The 18,344-nt window shown below is 47.0% G+C and overlaps 1 protein-coding gene across 1 annotated transcript; it reads left to right on the top strand.

Moving 5' to 3' along the window:
- The first annotated feature begins 55 nt into the window (after window positions 1-55).
- FAF2 (Fas associated factor family member 2) lies at window positions 56-16,358 on the top strand. The gene is made up of 11 exons (XM_049829580.1): window positions 56-789; window positions 8,084-8,152; window positions 8,569-8,703; window positions 9,371-9,447; window positions 10,600-10,738; window positions 12,058-12,143; window positions 12,224-12,315; window positions 13,765-13,942; window positions 14,829-15,000; window positions 15,224-15,367; window positions 15,855-16,358. The coding sequence occupies exons 1-11, from the start codon at window positions 727-729 to the stop codon at window positions 16,035-16,037; spliced, it is 1,338 nt and encodes a 445-aa protein (XP_049685537.1). The 5' UTR covers window positions 56-726; the 3' UTR covers window positions 16,038-16,358.
- The last annotated feature ends 1,986 nt before the right edge of the window (window positions 16,359-18,344 follow it).

The raw sequence follows: 18,344 nt of genomic DNA, 5'->3' as shown, positions 1-18,344 counted from the left end.
CGCTTTGCCCGCCTCCCGGCGCGTCGCCGGGCCCAGCCGCAGCCCGCTCCCTGCACCGCCGCTGCCGGCCGGAGCCGGTACGGGCCGGGCGCGGCCCCAGCGCGGGCATGGGGGGCCGGGGCTGCTCGGCTGCCTCTCCCCGGGCTCGCAGGGCCGTGGTCCCGGGGCACCGTCCCCCCCCCCCGCGCGCACTCGTAGCTCTCGGGGTGGGAGCGGGCGATCCCTCACAGCCACCATCTTAACTGGCGGCCGCCATCTTGGGTGGAGCCGCCGCCGGTGGACGGGCGACCCGGCGGGACGGGAGGTGCCCGGGCAGGACCCCCCGGCCCGGTGGCTGAGAGGCAGCCCGACCCGCTCCCGAGGGGCTCCCGGCCGCCACTCGCGGGACCCGCTCCCGCGGCCAAAGGCAGCCACCCCGCCCCCGGCCAGCTCCGGAAACGTCCGAGCGGCTTTCGGCACACTTCGGAACTCTTCGCGCGCCCATCGGGAACACCCGAGAGCGGCGAGCCCCGTCGATGAGATTCGGGCGTTTCCGGATAGGTCCGGGAGCGCTTCGGCTTTCTCCGGAACGCGGTCGAGTATTTCCGGTTGCGGCCGATAAAAGGCCGTTGGCTCCCTTGCGGCGCCTCGCGCGCGCGCGCGCGCCCTGGAGCCGGGGCGGAAGTGCGGGTGGGCAGACGTCAGTTCCGGAGAGTGACGGAGCGACGGGTCAGAGGCGGCAACAAAATGGCGGCGCCTGAGGAGCGGGAGCTGACGGCGGAGCAGACCGAGAAGCTGCTGCAGTTCCAGGTGCCTTGTCGGGGGGGAGCCCGTGCCGGCCGGCGGGAGCGGAGGCGGCGGCGCGCGGGCACGGAACGGGCTGGGCCGGGCCCGCCCCGCCAGCGCTGGGGTCCTGCCGGCCTGCGCCGGGCCGGGGGGTACGGGGCTCACCGAGAGCGGGGACAAGCTTCGCCTGGAGCGGGCCCGGGGGTGTCGGGCCGGGCCTGAGTGGAGGGGCGAGAGGAGGGAGCCCCGTGGTCCCGGTCCTGGCGGGGGCAAGGGTGCTCCCCGCGGGGGCGAGTGAAGCTCCTGTGTGGGGCTTGGGCTCCCGGGGCTTCAGGCTCTCCCGGGATGGGGCCTTGCTGAGGGGCCGGCCGGTGCTGTGCGTGCCCCGAATGCTTCGTTAGGAATGGTGTTCTGTCATCGCTAATTGGGGAGGCAGGAAGTGACTTTTGAATAAACCCCATTAACTCCATACGGGGAAAACACCGTGGTAACTCCTGGCCATTTTAATTAGATAGTCTGAAAAATTCCCTGTCAATTCCCTTTCTTGTCGTTAGCAGTGATTGGGAGAGCCTTTCCTGGTGCCTTGGGAGGGTTGGGCAGTGGGTTTCTATGGAATGTGGTTTCTCAGAAAATTGTTTCTAACCCTCATGGTTTGGTAATGCCTACTGGGGGGAGGCCACTGGGGATTGTAATGATCTAATCTTGCTGTCTGCTGCATAACATGGGCTGGGTCGCTTAACCGTTGGTTTGCCAAGGCCTCAAGGCTGTGCAGCAGCTGAATAATTAAAAAAACCCTATCTGCAGATGTGGTTTATTGGGAAGAAAACAGTGCTGTGGAGTTGAAATATTTAGGGCCGCTCAGTGAGAAGTAATTAAGCATGCTGGCCAATGAAAATTATCTTCAGATGTCTTGGGTTTGTGAATTGTAGAGCATCATGTGGTGTTCCTTGGATTGCAGTGTTCTTTTACAAATACAATATTTACTTTCAAGAGTGTTTTGTCTGATTTTGTTGCTTCATATATATTTTTTGAAGACTGTGCTTTGCATTTTTTGGTGTGATGTAACTGTAGAATTATAAGGCTTAAAGGGACTTCAGAGGCATCCAGCCCTGCCTCCCGTAGCTGAGATGGGTACAGGTGTTCCTCATCATTACAGACAGATACCTGCCAAGCCTTTAACTCTGATCCAGGGGGATTCAACAACCTTCTGAAGTAATTAATGTACTGCAGTGTTTTTCTGTGGCTATAGCTATGAGGAATGGTGTGGGTTTTTAGAGATAGCTCCTCTAAATCTTTACTGTGAATTAAGCTGTCTCGGTAATCTTAACTTACAAAGGAGGCAGAGCAATGTTAGCAATTGCTTTTCCAATGCTACCATTTCCCTGCTAAGTATATGAGGTTTAAACCTTTGCCTTATGCTGCACATATATGTGTGCAAAAGCTGTCCAGCTCCTGTTGTCCTGCTGTAAGATACTGTGGTACTTATTAATCTACTGAATCTGGACAGATAGGACCAGCTGCACTCATCAGTGTCCCTGTTGCTATTTTCAAAACCTTGTGGGCAGCTGTGAAACTAAAGAATCCTGTTTCCTAATGCTACCTGATGTTGCCATGGACAGCAGGCTGGGGGCTGGAGGGGAAGGAGAAAAAGTCAGAAGGAGGGATTCATGTTTTAGTCCAGCTTCCTGTTGAGCCCTGGTTTGATGTGGAGATGAATGTTCCTTAGAGTATAAAGAGGAGAAATTTTTCAGTTAGAAGATGGCTACTGTCCAGAACCTGATGTGAAAGCTGTAGTCCAGATACCTGGATCCTCTTGCTCTTCTGTCCCCTGGGGTATATGTGATTAGCTTTTCATCAGGGCTGTGCTAATGACAGGCTTCACTGGTGATTCCCTCTCATTTAGTACTTCACACCTGGCTGAAAGGAGCTCAGGTGTGCAGTCCTGCTTGTTTCTTTGAAATGAGAGTAAATCAGTCCACCTGGAAAAGTGGGGTTTTTTCTTGTTTCCTTTAGCTGGACTCTGTTAAATAGTGTTTGCTGTTTGGAGAGGATGGCTAAGTATCACTGAAATATTTGTACATTGCTATTGCTGCAAAACACTGCTACAGTTAGTTTGTAAACCTTTCAGGGGTTCCCACTGTCTCTGCAGGGAATGCTTAAATGCTGTCAAAGATAACTTTACCCTTTCATTGTGATGCACTGTCGTAAGTAATTTGTACAATATTCTGTGGTGGCAGAGCATTGTACTTCCACAAAAGATGGCATGCCACTGCAGTGTGAATAAAGCAGGAGAGCAGACTAGGAAAGAAGGGAGTGGGGATAACAAAGATGAGGTAAGCAATAGCAGAAGGCCCTCAGCAATGTTACAGTTAAGTGGAGAGCTAGGAGGGAAGCATTGAGGAAGAGCTGTAGACTGCCATTCACCCAGCAAACAGCTGTTTTGGGTGAAGATGCTGTTGCCCTACACTGTTTATCCTACTTCTGCTGGAAATTGCTCCTTCCAAGGTAGAGAGGTGAAAGCCTGCTGTCCTGTTTGTGGTCTAAGCAGTCAGGGTTACAGTTTAAATACATGCTTTGCATTAATTCCACTGATGTTTGCTTGATGTGTCTTTGTAGTGCTCATATAAACAGCTCTGCTGGCAGGATGGTGAAAGTAGCAGCTCTCTTCCTATGGACAGGGCTGGAATAGGACAGTTGTCTGCCACCCTGCTATGGCAGGTTAATGGAATAATAAAAAAAAAAAAAGTACCAATATGGACAGATAATTGGGATAAACTTGAAATAAAGGCAGCAAAGCACTCTTGCATGCTTTCAGCCTCCCATTTACTGCTGAAGCGTTGGCTAATGTAAAGGAATAAAAGCATCTAAATTTTTCATCTGTCAAGACTTGGCTGTCTTGACATCTGTAGAGAGAAACTTGATGTGAACAGCTTAAGCAAGCTGTGGACATACAGTTCCATTTGGGAGATGGAAGAAACAGCAGAGCAGCTTTTGTAGGATCTTGTTATTGATCTGTGCCCATTACACTTGGGCTGATGTCTAATGTTATAATATGCTAATGTAAAGTAATGGAGTGTTATTCGCAAAGGGAAAAGTTAGCACTCATGATACCAACTCTAACTTCAGCTGGGGAAAACAAAATGCTCAGGACTGAAAACATCTTTAAAGAGGAAGGAGGAAACCAGAAACTTCAGGCATCTTTCCTACTCAGTGTATTGCATATCGATCAAAACCCTCACAAAGGCATTTGCTGTAATATGTGAAGAGAAACTCTCTTGGTAAAGGCTTTTTTTCTGCTTGAAGTCAGATGTTCTTTACCCTTGGAAACATAATTCTCTGGAATTTGGCAGTGGGTTGGGAATTAAGAGCAGTGCCAGTTACAGTCCTGTGGATTTGCATCTCTTAACGCTGTGTTTCAACATACAAGCGTATCTGCAGAGGGAACAGTTTCGTAAGTCCAGTTTACAACCTTTGTCCACTCAGGGGTATTCCTTCCGCTTTTGAAGCGTGGAATTGTACTTTCCACTACTTCAGTATTGAGAAGATTTTAACATACTGAGCAGTCTCAAAGGTGAGAGATGCAAATAATTACATCCAGCAGCAGCTTCAGTGGGTTTTAGGATAGCACTGTGCTTTGAGAGGTGTTCGAGAAAGCAGTGTTGAACTTTCCTGGCATTTGTGGTACTTAATATTTTGTTTTCTAAATATTATCCACTGTCTTGAGCTTGGATCTACATTTATTTGAAGGTTTGAGGGTGCTAGTTTAATGGGATTAATTTTAACTACAAGGGGCCTTATCTTTTTATTACTTACTATGTCTGTATAAGATCTATGCTCTTTGAGGCAGCTAATGAGAGACTACAGTGAGTAGGAAACTAGCAGTTAGTGACTGATTTGAAGATGCTGTTTGTTCTCTTAGCCTTAATGATACTAAGAACATACTTATTTGTCTGGCATGTGAATAACGCAGTTTGCAGCTAGCCATGAGATTCTCCACAGTGAACTGGTGCAGTGGAAATGATGTGGTGTTTCAAGTTTTTAATCTGTTTCTGTGATTAAGGTGAAGCAGTGGCCATAGAAGGTACTGAGATAACAGTACAAATGGTTGTTGTGAGTGATAATGAACAGTATCGGAGTTTACCAGCAAGTTGTTGTCTAAACTGACAGTTGAACTGTCTTCCTGCAGTTCCTTATGTTGACTACAATTCATTCTGAACCTATATGTGTCTTCCAGAACATCCTGGAATTGAAGTGTCTGTCTTACGAAGCACTTTGAAGTAATGTTCAAAAAGGTGTTTGGTTTTAAAAGCTGCCTTTACACAGGCAATTTCTTTTTCCTGCAATGTTTTAATTGTGCAACTTCATTGATCAGAAGAGTGGTAGGAGTGCTGAGCATGGTGCTGCTGGGGTGGTTTTGTCACTTCTGTTTCATGTTGAGAGCAACTGTATTAAGATGCTAAGGAAGAAAAATGTAGATTCACCTCCACGGAGAAGAACTGTTGTAGAAGACTGAGATCTGACCAACAGCATGCCTGTCGCTGTAATGGTGGTCAGGAAGGGCTGGTTAGCTGGCCCATAGTCTCTCTGTGGAGCTCAGTAGTCTTGCGAATGTTGCAGTGATTCAGTGCTCATTAAATGCTTGTTGATTGTTCTGCATGGCTGTTACTTTGGTGATGATTTCTGACCTAAAACTGCTAAAGCATTTTGCATAATTTAAAAAGGAGGGAATGTTCAGTCATGAAGCCCTGTTATTAGTGCTGAGTGATATTCCAGACATTTAGAGACAAAGGTGTGAATGAGTTTCTGAACCTTGTAAATTTTGCAACACCAGCAGAATTTCCAAAGTGTTAAGAAATGGTGACCAGAAGACTTTCAAGACTTGAAAATACACACATTGTGACTCCATTGTAAAAACAAATAATTGAGTCAATTGCAGGTGCCTTTTAAGATGTCTTTCTAAAAGGATAATGAAATGCCTTCTGTAGGAGTTTGGGGTAAAAAAAACCAAAACAAAAAAAAAACCAAAAAACCAATACAAAACCTAGATTTTCCTCAGTGAAGCACATCTTTAAAGAAAGATAGTTAAACTAAAATACTAAATCGTGAAGCTGAGTGATAAATGAATGTATTCTGGCAGCAACAGCTGAGCTCACTGAGCTTCATTTCTTCTATGAAACTCACTTCTGTAGTGCTCCCTTGTGAGGCTTGCTGTAGACTTACTTTTTAATAAATATTTATACACCACTGGGCAGTGACTTGAAGTGTTTTTTTCTGAGTGACTGCAATCACATAGTTAATGTCAGCAATGCTTTGAACAGTCCGGTTCTGTACAGCAGAATGAAACAATGATTTTTGTCCTGTAGACTGGGGAGATGGTAAAGATCTGTGGAGACTTCATGACAAAGAAGCCAAGAAATGTTCAAAAGTTTGAACTGAGCCCAGAGATTGAATAGGGCATTTGTCCACAGAGTGACTTGGGTGAAAGTAGCATGTGGAATGTATGAATGGGGGCAGGGAAGGGAACTGATGCACCATCCTTCTCCAGTAAAAAGCAATTGCATTCTTAAATGGTCAGCTTGTCAAGATTGCCTCAGGGGCTTTCAAATGAAGCAAGAAATGGGGGAGATGACAAGCAGAATTAAATAAGATTGCTAACAATGGATTGGATCACAAGGTGTAATAGAAACAGCCCACAAGGATTTATATCGTCATTGCTCTGTGTTCGCAGTCATCATAGCCTGCCTTCTGCAGAAAAGCTATGCTCTGCTGTATGACAGACACAGGGCGCAAAAGTTCCCTGCTCTTTGCCAGACTCCTGCATGGCTGAGATCATCTCAGGTGCTGCAGAGAAGAGTGCATGGAACTGGCAGGCAGAGGACAGGCAAGGCTCCTGTGTAGTTCAGCTCACACAACCTCTGTTGGTCAGCAGGCTCCATCTGTCTCAGTGTGTAGCAGTCCAGTGGGAAAGCAGCCTGCTTCACTTCTCAGCTTGGTCCCTGAGCCACTGAGGGAGCTGCACCCTCTGTAGTGTTACACCAGCTGGCTGAGAAGGTGTCTGGAGAGAAGTCCACCAGGTGAGAACTTGAAGCATAAAGAATCTGTGGAGTTCTCTTGTCAAGAATAACCTTGCTGGAGAAATTGTCATATTTCAACAGTCTCCTTATATCACCAGCACATTTTTATGCTGAATTTGTTACGCTGCTTGTGACAGTTATTGTCATTGCTTCTGCCATCTTGTATCCAAGCTAAACAATTATTTCTGAAGGTATAACTGTTTTCTTGGCTTTCTGTAGCCCAGTTATAAAAAAAAAAGCAAGCCACAAACTCTTTACTCCTTTTAATTTTAAAGTAACAGTAGCTTCCTTTGAGATCGCCAGCATTGTTAATGGTGTCATCTGTAATGATCTTTGACTGACTGATTCAAAAGATTGTTAAAAGGGTGGCAGCAGCACCACGTTGGTGTCTTTATGCTTTCCTATGAAAGTGCATGCTTCTGCTCTGTGGTTATAGGTGCAGTGTACAACCCTGAAATGTCTGTTCAAACACCTTACAGCAAGTGGTGTGGGGAGAAATGTGTTTCTGTGGCACAGTGACAGGGATGTTCACTTCAGTAAAGATTTGTCTATTCAAGAGGTGCTGATGTGGCTTCCTGTAATAACAAATACTGTTGTTTGATCTCTTGTGCAGAAGTTCTGATTGGCATGGGGTTAAAATACCCCTTCCCAAACATTGACGTGAAAGCCCAGTGGCTTTGAGGTCTGCCAGTGTGTTTTGGACTATGTTTTCTGTTTCAGGTCCTGTGTGTGTTGGACTGAATTTTTTTTTTACTATAGAATTCCCTGTGATGCTGGAAAATGCTGTCTTCACTAGTGCCTGGCTCATTTTGGTTTAAGTCTGTTTATGCTTGCAGTAAGTGAAGTAACGGTCATCTTGGGTTTTCAGAAATGCTTTGCCTGTCTTTGAAGGAGATGCTTTGAGGTGCCTAGCATACCCTTCCAGAGTGAAACTTGTGGGCAATATCATGTTAGACTTTTGACTGGGCTGATTGCAGTTATAGTTACAGACCTGGGGCACTGCTGAGAATTGGCTAATGCTGGAAGAGTGCAAAGGCCTGTTTGAGGCCTCCTGTGTGTTTATGGATTTGGGTTGGCACAGGTTGCTCTCTTCTTAACTGAGAGCAGAGCACTTTAAAAAAAATTTTAAAAAAGTATCGCAGTAATGTATTGCAGTAACTCCTGTACAGCTGTGCTCACACATTGCAAAGAACAGTAAAAATACTACACTTCCCTGGCATTCATCTGCTTTTATTCTCCTTTAGGACTTGACTGGCATAGAGTCCATGGACCAATGTCGTCACACACTGGAGCAGCACAACTGGAACATAGAGGTACCACTGCAAATGAGATTTGTAGCAGTTTCCAAGTACCTGGATTAAATGGAGTACTCTGCGGGGGGGGTGCGCTACCCAGTAAGATTTAATCTGTCAACCCCTGAATTTACACTAGTAGCTCTTTATAATAGTATCTTGATACATCTGGAGAGCTGGTTTCAGAAGTACACAGCAGAGTTGTTATGTCTGTGAATAATCGCTTGAGTGGCACAGTGTGTAACTTCCAGTAGTGCATGTTGTGCAGGCTGCCATGGAGAAGGCTTTCCATGCAGAAAAGAGTATTGGTGGCTAGAGTTTGTGATGAGTTGTGCTTATCCAGTGCTCTGGGGCTGTTAGTTTCCAAAGTATAAAAAAGATCTTTTCTGCCAACCTTAAATGTCTGAAACAGCCCTTTGCTCTTTCTTGTGTCAAAGGCAGCTGTACAGGACCGACTGAATGAGCAAGAGGGTGTCCCAAGTGTCTTTAATCCTCCCCCATCGCGGCCATTGCAGGTCAATACAGCTGACCACAGGATCTACAGCTACGTTGTCTCAAGGCCACAGCCAAGGGCAAGTTATCTTAGAGTGGATTTTGTCCTGCTTCTTGGGTGACTGTGAACAACAGAATGTGCAAGCAGGAAAAGGAATTGTTTTCTTTGTATGCTTTTATCTCCTTTGTAAATAATTTTATCTTCTGAAAACAAAATGTAGAGCTATTCCTTAAACCTCTATTACTACTGTGGATGCTTTCTCCATGGTGTAACTCGCAATATGAGAAAACCTTCTTTGTGTCACAGAATGTCTTGCTGTGGTGTAGTAAAGCTTTTCGATCAGTTCAGTTCAAACAAAGGACTGTCCCCTTCTTATGGCAGAGTGATAATAGTTTTTTCTTTTTATTCACACCTAAAGTGTGTATTAACTTGAAAACAGTGTCAATTACTTGCGTTAATGTTTCACAAATTTGCATGAGCACCTCTAAGACTTGGTGCTCTTAATCCCTTTGTACACTTAAGAAAATTAGCACAGAGCAAAAGCATTGCTGCTTGACTGCTTGAATTAGTCACTGATGCCTGTTTTCAGATGCATCACATTGAATTCTGAATGAACCATGTCAGTCACTTAAACTTGATTTGACATGTCTGAAGCTGTGAAATACTGCTGAGCTTTTTTGCAGTGGTTAGAGCACTGATACTCTGTGTGTGTGGAGATTGTTCTAAATCTTTGTTTGTAATTGCAGGGCCTATTAGGATGGGGTTACTACTTCATAATGCTTCCATTCCGGTTTACCTATTACACATTACTTGATATATTTAGGTAAGTACCTTTTTGTGCTGACTCATGTTTTGACTGCATCAAGGCACAGTAGCTTAGATTTGGCTGTACCTCTGTCACTTGGATCTTTAGGACTAATGGCAGATTTTTCATTTATTTGCTCAGCTGGCTTTATCTGTAGCCTTGTAAAATTCTAACACTGTTTAGCAAGAAATAAATCTTATTGCAGAGAAAATTAGCATCTTGCAGCTCTCTAAATGAAACATTTTATTGGAGTTCTCGCTCCATGCAGCTTTACAGTTTGAGTGCCATGCAAAGGGGACACAAAACATGGTGTCAGAAGTGTCCAGTATTCTTGGACAAAACAACTTGATCAGAATGCTGTACCACTGGACTGAGCTGCAGGTTAACCTGCCCTAATCCCTGTATGTTACTTGGCAAAACCCAAACTGTAAACACCTCTGCTTTTTCCCCTTTGGTGTCTGTTGCCTCTTCTCCCTTTACTGCCCCAAAGGGGGCTAGTTCATCTTGCCTCCTTACAGCATTGATAGAAAAGGGATTGTTGAAAGGTGGTAAATATCCAGCAGTCCTGCCATCTGTGGTGTTTTGGCAGTTTCCTCTGTTGTATTAAAACTCCCCCACCCCCCCGCCCTGAAAGGCTTTTCCAGAGTTCTACACATCAATAGAACTAAACAACATTGAAATCTGCCTTGCAGTTAAGCTTTTTCAGCCTCAGAGGAATGACTGTTTCTTCTCTCTTCATTGGACTCCTAGTGTAATGTTCTTTTTCTGCAGCTCTCTGCAGTCTGGAATTGTTAGTCTTGGAATAGCAGAAATGCAGTTTTCAAAGTTATCTGGACAAAACTGTGTGGCTTTTAACAGCCTGTCTTTGACTAAATTCCTCAAACCTCATACTGGTGGTGTGTCTTATGCCTGATGCTTCAGAGGAAGTCAAAACTTAATCACACAGAATTCAGATACTTGCTGATGCCTGGCATGAGATAATATTTGACTGGGGGCTTTCTGTAGCAATGGTATCAGTTTGGAGCAGGTAGCAGTTTAGGTTGTGATTATAAATGTTCAAGGGTCTCGGTTGTCACTTTTTTCCTCCTTATGAATGCCAGTGACTGTGGAAAACTTGTTCTTCAGAAAGTCAGTAAGCTGAATTTCCAGTGTCCTTTGCTTCCTTCCTAGGTTTGCTCTGCGTTTTATACGCCCTGATCCTCGTAGTCGGGTCACTGACCCAGTGGGCGACATTATTTCGTTTATTCATATGTTTGAGGAAAAATATGGGAGGATACACCCTGTCTTCTACCAGGGAACTTACAGCCAGGTCAGTGTCACATGTTGGTGCACAGATCCTGGGGAGATGGAGAGTGGGGATTTTGCCAGATGGTATCAGGGTCTACATGGCAAAATCACTTTTCATCTAAAAGCCCAGCGTTTGTCCCCAAACTCTCTAACAGGGTAATGGAGCTAGTGAACAAGTGTATTGGAAAATCAGTGTCTGCCAGGCCTGATGATGTGCCAAGCCTGCAAAGCTGGAAAGCAAAGCTGCTCTGACTGTTCCTCGACCGTCTGTATGGCTCTGTAGCCAACAGCTATTCTTTGTAACCCTGCCTTTGTTTTTATAAACTGATGTGGTATGCCAGCGTCTGTCCTTCTGTTCACCAAATTGGGATTGACCACCTGGCTTGTATTATAATGCAACTCCAGAAATTGGTGCGAGACCTCAAAATTGAGGGAGGGAGCCCCTGAAGAAATTATGGGAGGTGAGAGTTCCATATGTTAGATCTGGGCTGATGGTGCTCTCTGAAAGAGGGACGTCCTAATGGGTACTGCCTCTTCTGCCACTTCTCTCAGCCTAACCAAGGGAAGGGCCTCCTGCAGTGCGTCCCAGCAGACAGTTGGATCAGCACTGCTTCCTGAGTGCCAAAGAAGAATGTGGAGTCTGCTCCATGCTGCACAGCGATGGAGCTTGCCGCCTCCGCAGCTCTTCTAGGCCCCTCTGTCTTGCCTGGAATCCAAACTTAAATAACCACAGAATGGTTAGGCTACCAAAACTCAGTGCCAGTAAAACAGGGAGCCTATTGTGCGCTAATCCTGTGGTCTTGTTAAGAAATGCTCTTGGGTGGGTGGAATCCAGAGACTGTAGATGCAAAAAGGTTTTTTGTTGCTTTGTTTGTTTTTTGTTGGGGCCTGCAGCATCATTGAGTTATCTGGTTTTAGTAGCATTTTCATTTGATGTGGTCTGAAGATTCTGTCCTGTACAGACTAGAGTGGAAAGCTCAGCCTTGGCTGCTGTGAGTCTGAGGGATGAAGGAGGGCTCTTCACTGCCAGCAGAGTCTGGCGGGGCGGTGGGGGATGTCAATCCATGCAGTTGCCTACCTGGCTTTGCTCTCAGTTCAGTGTTCTCCAAAGCCACATCCTGAAAGGAGTGTGAAAGAACACCATTGTAGCTCCTTTAAATGAGGGTTTAGTTAGAAGGTCTGACAAGTTCATCCTCCACTAGCTGCTTCATTAAAACCATGGTAGTGGCAGAGTAGTGGCCTGGGTAAATGTTGCTGACCTGTGTCGTGCAAGTCTTGTGGGTGCTGCTTTCCCCTTGCCTAGAGACCCTGTAACTTTACCTCCTCTGCTCTTATGCCAAGGCACTGAATGATGCGAAGCGGGAGCTGCGCTTCCTGTTGGTTTATCTTCATGGAGATGACCACCAAGACACAGATGAATTCTGCCGGTAGGTAGGAGAATTTTCCAAATAGTTATCTTTGCACTTTAAATGCAGTTTCATTCACATGATCTCTTTTCATCCCTTAGCAATACACTGTGCGTACCTGAGGTGATCACTCTAATAAATACTAGAATGCTCTTCTGGGCTTGCTCAACCAATAAACCAGAGGGATACAGAGGTAAGTGTGTCCCTCCTAGGCTTTACCTATCCCTTTCTGTCTCTGGAACAAGCCAAATGTCCTATGACAAATTTATGTGTGTGAAACACAATTGGCTTTTGTGCTAGCAGATGAGATTTCAGGATTGCATGGGGAAATATGTGTTGGTTTCCATGTGATATCTCAGAGGGCCTGTTTGGATGCTGGGGAAATACCACCTTCTCTTCACCTCCACTGTTCCCTATGTTTCTGGGCAGCCATAGTTGTGTGCTCTTTGCTGCAGGCATTCAAGCTGCTTTCAGTACCTTGTTAATGGGAGTTGGTGGGTGTGTGCTGAGGATTAAACTGAGTGCAGAAACAATTCTCTAACTAGCTGTGCCCTTAACAGTGGCCCGTATTATGCCTGAAGCCAGGAGTGACTTGTTAGGTGCATTCTTTCCCCTTTTGAGACAGTCATCTTTACTCCACGCCCAGTCTCTCTGTCTGCTTGAAAGTCTGCAGTGAGGTCCTTTTAAGTACTGTGTATCCAGAGCTGTCGATACCTGGCCTGCTGGCATTTTGGTAGGGTTTTCCCATGAATGGAGTTGTTTCCCAAGGCTCTGTCATGCCTTCCATATCGCCTCTGACCCTTCCTGTTTCATGGCAGGAGAGGCCAGGAGTTCTGGCACTAGATCTGGGTCATTCTTGGCTCCATAGTTCAGCTACCAGCTGTTGACACCTTGAAAGAATGGCTTTCTAAGGAGACATTCTTTTACTTATTTCTGTTTTGTTGCTGCAATGCTTTGGAGTCACAGCCTAGAAAGCAGAGCTGGAAGAGATCGTGACTTTTCATTTAATCCATGGGGTGCTCTGATTTATTTTGGAGGGTTCCATTGGTAGTGATGGCTCCAAGTTGCATGATGTGCCATGCACGTTTTAAGGAGGAGGTGATCGGCAGCCATGGGTAAACAGTAATTTAAAAGCCTCTGATTGGCTTCATTCCCTGCCTCAAGACAGAGCCTGCCTGTGGCAGAAACAACCTAATTCTGTTCAGAAATGTCCAGGATGGACACTCTGCCATCTTGCCCATGACAGTATCTTCCAGAGTCTGGCCATCCTTAATCATCTTAGCAAGTGTTTTCCCTGCGCTTGACCTGTGTTTCTCTTCCTGCAGTTTAAACCCAGGGCTTCTTGTCCCATTTTGAATGGACATTCAGAACAATTTACTTACTTCCTGCTTGAATTAAAGAACCTTTTTGGTTACTTGAAAGCTTGGGGTTTTTTCCCCTCAGTCTCTATGATCCAAGCTACTTCCTCCCTTTGCTAATTTAGAGGGTTTGAAAAGATGGGGCCTGAGGCCTTTTCTGACTCGGAAAAGATAGTGGCTGTGGAAGCTGCTTTACTAGGCCCTTGGTGCTGGAAAGTGTGCTGTACCCCTTGCTGACCCTTCTGGATGGGGCAGTTATGGTGATGTTTGTGCCTGTTTCCCAGTCTCCCAGGCTCTGCGAGAGAACACGTACCCATTCCTGGCTGTGATTATGTTGAAGGATCGCAGAATGACAGTAGTTGGGCGGCTAGAAGGCCTTATCCAGGCTGATGACCTCATTAATCAACTGATGTTCATCATGGATGCCAACCAGACGTACCTGGTGTCCGAACGCCTGGAAAGGTATGACAGGACTTGAGCTGCAGTAATGCAGACCTTGTAGAGACAGGCTCTGCTCTGCCACCTTCTTTCCTCCAGATACCACATGTAAGCAGGTAGCTCAGCATCTCCTGTTCTGTAACACCACCCATGGGCTCTCCTCTTCCCAGTGGGATTGTTGGTCCATAAATTGAGGCCACCCTCTACTGTTTTCTGCAGTTGGAGCACACCCTTAGCGTGCTGGAGCTTTGCAGGTAAAGCTTGGACAGTGGCCAGCAGGAGCCAAATGGGAGCAAAGGCATTGCAGGCAGAAGAGCTGGTGTCCGCAGCCAGTCAGTGAGGGAGTGCTGCTGCCTGGGCTGGCTGTCCTGAATTTTGACTGATTCTGGTAGTGCCTCATGAGCATGAGCTCCAGTCCCTGATAACTCTGTAGGGATTTTCAGGCTGTGTCTGAAGTAGGATGCCACTTTGTGGTCTTCTGTCTGCTCCAGCTCTGCCCCATGGTCTCTTTGGGGGACCCACTACCATGTTTTGATGCCTCTGGTTTCTGAAATGTGCAAGGAATTACCTGAAGGAGATAAGACTGTGAAGAGTCTCAAGTATGAGGTAGAAATCCTGGGCACTGCTTATGTGCTGTCTGTCTACTCTGTCAAGATGCAGTGGGTGAGAAGTCTTTTGTGTTCAGTTCATTTCCACTCAACCTAGGGAAACAGTTTGTGTGCTAGGGACTGTGGAGGCTCACCTTGCCTTTCAAGAGCTTGTGGTACTCAGCCCTCTAAATGAGGTGTTAACTGATGTGTGCACTCCTATGAGTTGGAGGCTGTACCTGCGTCCTCAGGTCTGTTATCAGCCTGCCATGCCTTCATTTTAGGGCCTGCTAGCCCTGACTGCTCCCTCCTCATGTTTGCAGGGAAGAGAGGAACCAAACCCAAGTTCTGAGGCAGCAGCAGGACGAGGCATATCTGGCATCCTTGCGTGCGGACCAGGAAAAGGAGCGCAAGAAGAAGGAGGAACGGGAGAGGAAGAAGAAGAAGGAGGAGGAAGTGCAGCAGCAAAAGCTAGCAGAGGAGAGACGGCGACAGGTGAGAGCAAACTGACTGCTGGAGAGGCTGCTGTGCCCTGTCAGATGCTCATGCTGCGTAGGAGCAGTGCCTGCAGTAGGGCTTTCTTGTCAGATCGGAGCTGCTTGTCTTGCTTGGGGCTTGAGTGTCCTCTGAGCCTCCTGGGGCAGCTGTGCTGCAAGGAACAAGCATAAAGGTCTGTGCAGTGCATGCCCATTGCTCTTTCTGCCTCCTTACTTTGCAGACGCTGCAGGAGGAGAAGGAGCGGAAGTCTGAATGCCTTCCTCCTGAACCACATCCTGATGACCCAGAGAGCGTTAAGATCATTTTCAAGCTGCCTAATGATTCCAGAGTGGAGCGGCGATTCCACTTCACGCAGTCGTTGACGGTGAGCTTGGGGCAGAGCTGGTGGGCTTCCTAGAGTAAAAGAGGGTTGAAATTCTCCAGGTCGCTCAGCAAAGCTTTGGTTCCATTGGACTTTGCCAGACAGTGACCTCTGCTGAGAGCCTTAGCAGGCAGAGTTGTTCCTGGGTCAGGAGGGTGTCATGAGGCCTGGTACCAGCAGCTTAGAAGAGAGAGGTTAGAGGAAAAAAATGGAAGAAACCTTTTTTTTCTTCTCCTGAAAAGCTGAGGCTCTTGTTGCTCCCTATTAAATAATGGTGTAGAAAGAGTCAGAAACAGTGTCTGGACTCCCCAGGTACTCTGTAACAAGTCCTGTTTCATACATGCTAAGAAAATGGCTGTCTTGTGTCTACAATGCGGTGATGGTGCAAATTTGGTAACCTCCCCCCCACCCTACTGTGAGATGCCATAGATGTAGTCTGGCTGTGTCATTGCTCCCCCAGCTGGTAGTTATTTCTGTGCTTCTTTCCCAGGTGATCCATGACTTCTTGTTCTCCTTGAAAGAAAGCCCTGAAAAGTTCCAGATTGAGGCCAACTTCCCTCGCCGTGTCCTGCCCTGCCTCCCTACAGAGGAGTGGCCCAACCCACCCACGCTGCAGGAGGCCGGACTCAGCCACACGGAAGTCCTCTTTGTGCAGGACCTCACGGACGATTGACACTTTTCCAGAAGACACAAAATGGAAAGAGAAATTCATATTATTATTATAATACAATATTTTTTTTAAAAGACTGCGTTCAAACGAGGGATCAGAGACCACATTGCCTGTGCCAGCTGTGCTGTGTGTGTGCACTGGCAAGAGGAAGTGTGTGCACGTCCTCACACACTTGTGTACACAGCCATCCCCTACACTTGGAGGGCAGAGAGGGAGGGGAGCTGGTGTTGCCCCTCCGCCCTCCCTGGGGAGGAACAGGAATGGCAGCTCTTGGTCATTATTGCTTTTATTGATGACAATAATAATAAAACCCCAACAACCTGACATCTTGTGAAGATTTGATAATCTGCTGTTCCTGACAGCCAGAAGACCGGGCACCTGAATGTGCTGGGAGTGGGGTGGGAGGGAAGGGCTGGACAGAATCTCTTCAGCTTCCCTCTGTGTATAAATATCTTTCTTTTAATATTTCTCTTGCTTTGTAATGACCAAAGGAGAATGGGGTTGACTATAGTATTAACTTTTTGATAAAGAGCTGGTTCGATTCTTACCCGTGTGGGGTCTTGCCCAGGGTTCTTAGCCTGCGTAGTGTAATAAACTCTGCCTCTAGCATGTCTTGTGCCAATGCTTTCTGCCTGTGCCCCCTGCCACAGCCAAGCACTGGGGAGGGGAATTCCAGCTGTGGTGGCTCTACAGTTACTGCTCATGGCATTGTGGGTACGCTTAACCTCTTGCCTTGAATTGGTAATTTTGTGCCAGCAGAGCTGCTGTTGTAAGATGAACAAGAGTATGCACACTGTGGGGGAAGGCAGTGCTGGGGTTGCCGCTGTGCGGCCTGCCTATGGCATGAACTCTGGGCTGAGGCTGGGTGAGTAGGAGGGAGATGGCCCTCCTTTGCTCAAAGGGCTGGGTCAACCCTCCTGGATCAGGTTAGAGTTGGGGAAAAAAGACATGTGAAGTGCAGTGTGGAGAAGGGTGGGCGTAAGCCTCTGTTCCCCATAAGAGGCTTGGTTGCTGCTGTGGAGCAGTGCTATCAGCTCCTGCCCATAGGGGGAGTGGTAGGAGCCTGTTCCTTCTCTACCCGTACCTGCTAGTCACCTGTTTTGGACAGGTAACCATGCGCACTTGCCTGCATGAAGCACAGAAGGGAGCAGGGAGGTCTCTCTGCCCCCACCATTTCCAAAGTAAAACCAGCCTCCTTTTGTGGTGGCTCCAGGGCCTGGCATGGCTTTTTCAAAAGGGGGGAGAGATCTTTCATTTTCTTCCCAAAGGAAGAGCTGTTCCCTTTCTGGCCACGGAGCCTTCTGGAGCAGCATGGTTTGGGAGTAGCATCCTTGCTCTGGGCCTTGTGCATCCAGAGCTCCTGCCTTCTGTTATGTGTAGGGTGGGTGTGTCTGTTCTGCTCAGCCTGAAGCACCCAGCCTGGGGCTCTTGAGGTTCTCCAGGGCCAGCCTGGCTGGACTGGTTTCCCACCCAGGGATCACCTCTTCCCTGGCTGAGCATGCTGGAGCCACTGGAGAAGATGCACTGTCCTGGGATGGTATCCAGAAGGACTCTCGTCTTGGTGCAAGCTGTGAGGGAGCACAGGTGGGTTGCTGCTAGAACACAGACCCTGCTGGGACAGAGGACTCCTGCTTCTCCCCTCACCTTCTCCTCCAAATGCCCTCTCGGGCTCCTCCAGCTGCTGCACCCTCCCTCCAGCTGCTCAGGAACAGCCTGGGGACCCCTCCATCCCTGGCCAGAGCGTTAGCTTGGCCTCAGCCCCCCAGGGGAACACACGTGGCCACCATGACCCCCCTCGAGGCCCTGCCTGCCTGTGCTGAGACAAGAGCCGCGACACAGCGTATTGGTATACATCATACATTTATTAGTGAATATCCCTCTCAAAATCAGCCACAACATTAAAAAAAATAATGATTGCACTACTTGGTCAAGCAGAACTAGCAACTTTCATTTTAAAAAAAGTACAAATCTGTTAAAAATTTCAATCAGTATAATACACATATATATAATACAACATACTAGTTATGTTAAATGCTACAAAACCAATATGATTCCAATGGAATGGAAAAAAAACAAACACTTTTAGAGCTTTAAGAACCTTTTTTTCTATATATTAGCCTTTTTTCAAATACATACATGGGAAAAATGAGGTAACTGTAAAATGTGCAAGTAACAGAGCAAAAAAAATTATATATATATATTTATATATATATATATATATATATAAAAACTTTCTAACACAGAACACACGTCCTAGCACCTTCCGGGGAGCCGCGGGGGCCGCGGGGGTCCCACCGGAGGGCCCGGGGA

Source organism: Accipiter gentilis, chromosome 26, assembly GCF_929443795.1.
Source record: "Accipiter gentilis chromosome 26, bAccGen1.1, whole genome shotgun sequence".
Classification (NCBI taxonomy): domain Eukaryota; kingdom Metazoa; phylum Chordata; class Aves; order Accipitriformes; family Accipitridae; genus Astur; species Astur gentilis.
This window is presented reverse-complemented; position numbering and strand designations above follow the sequence as displayed.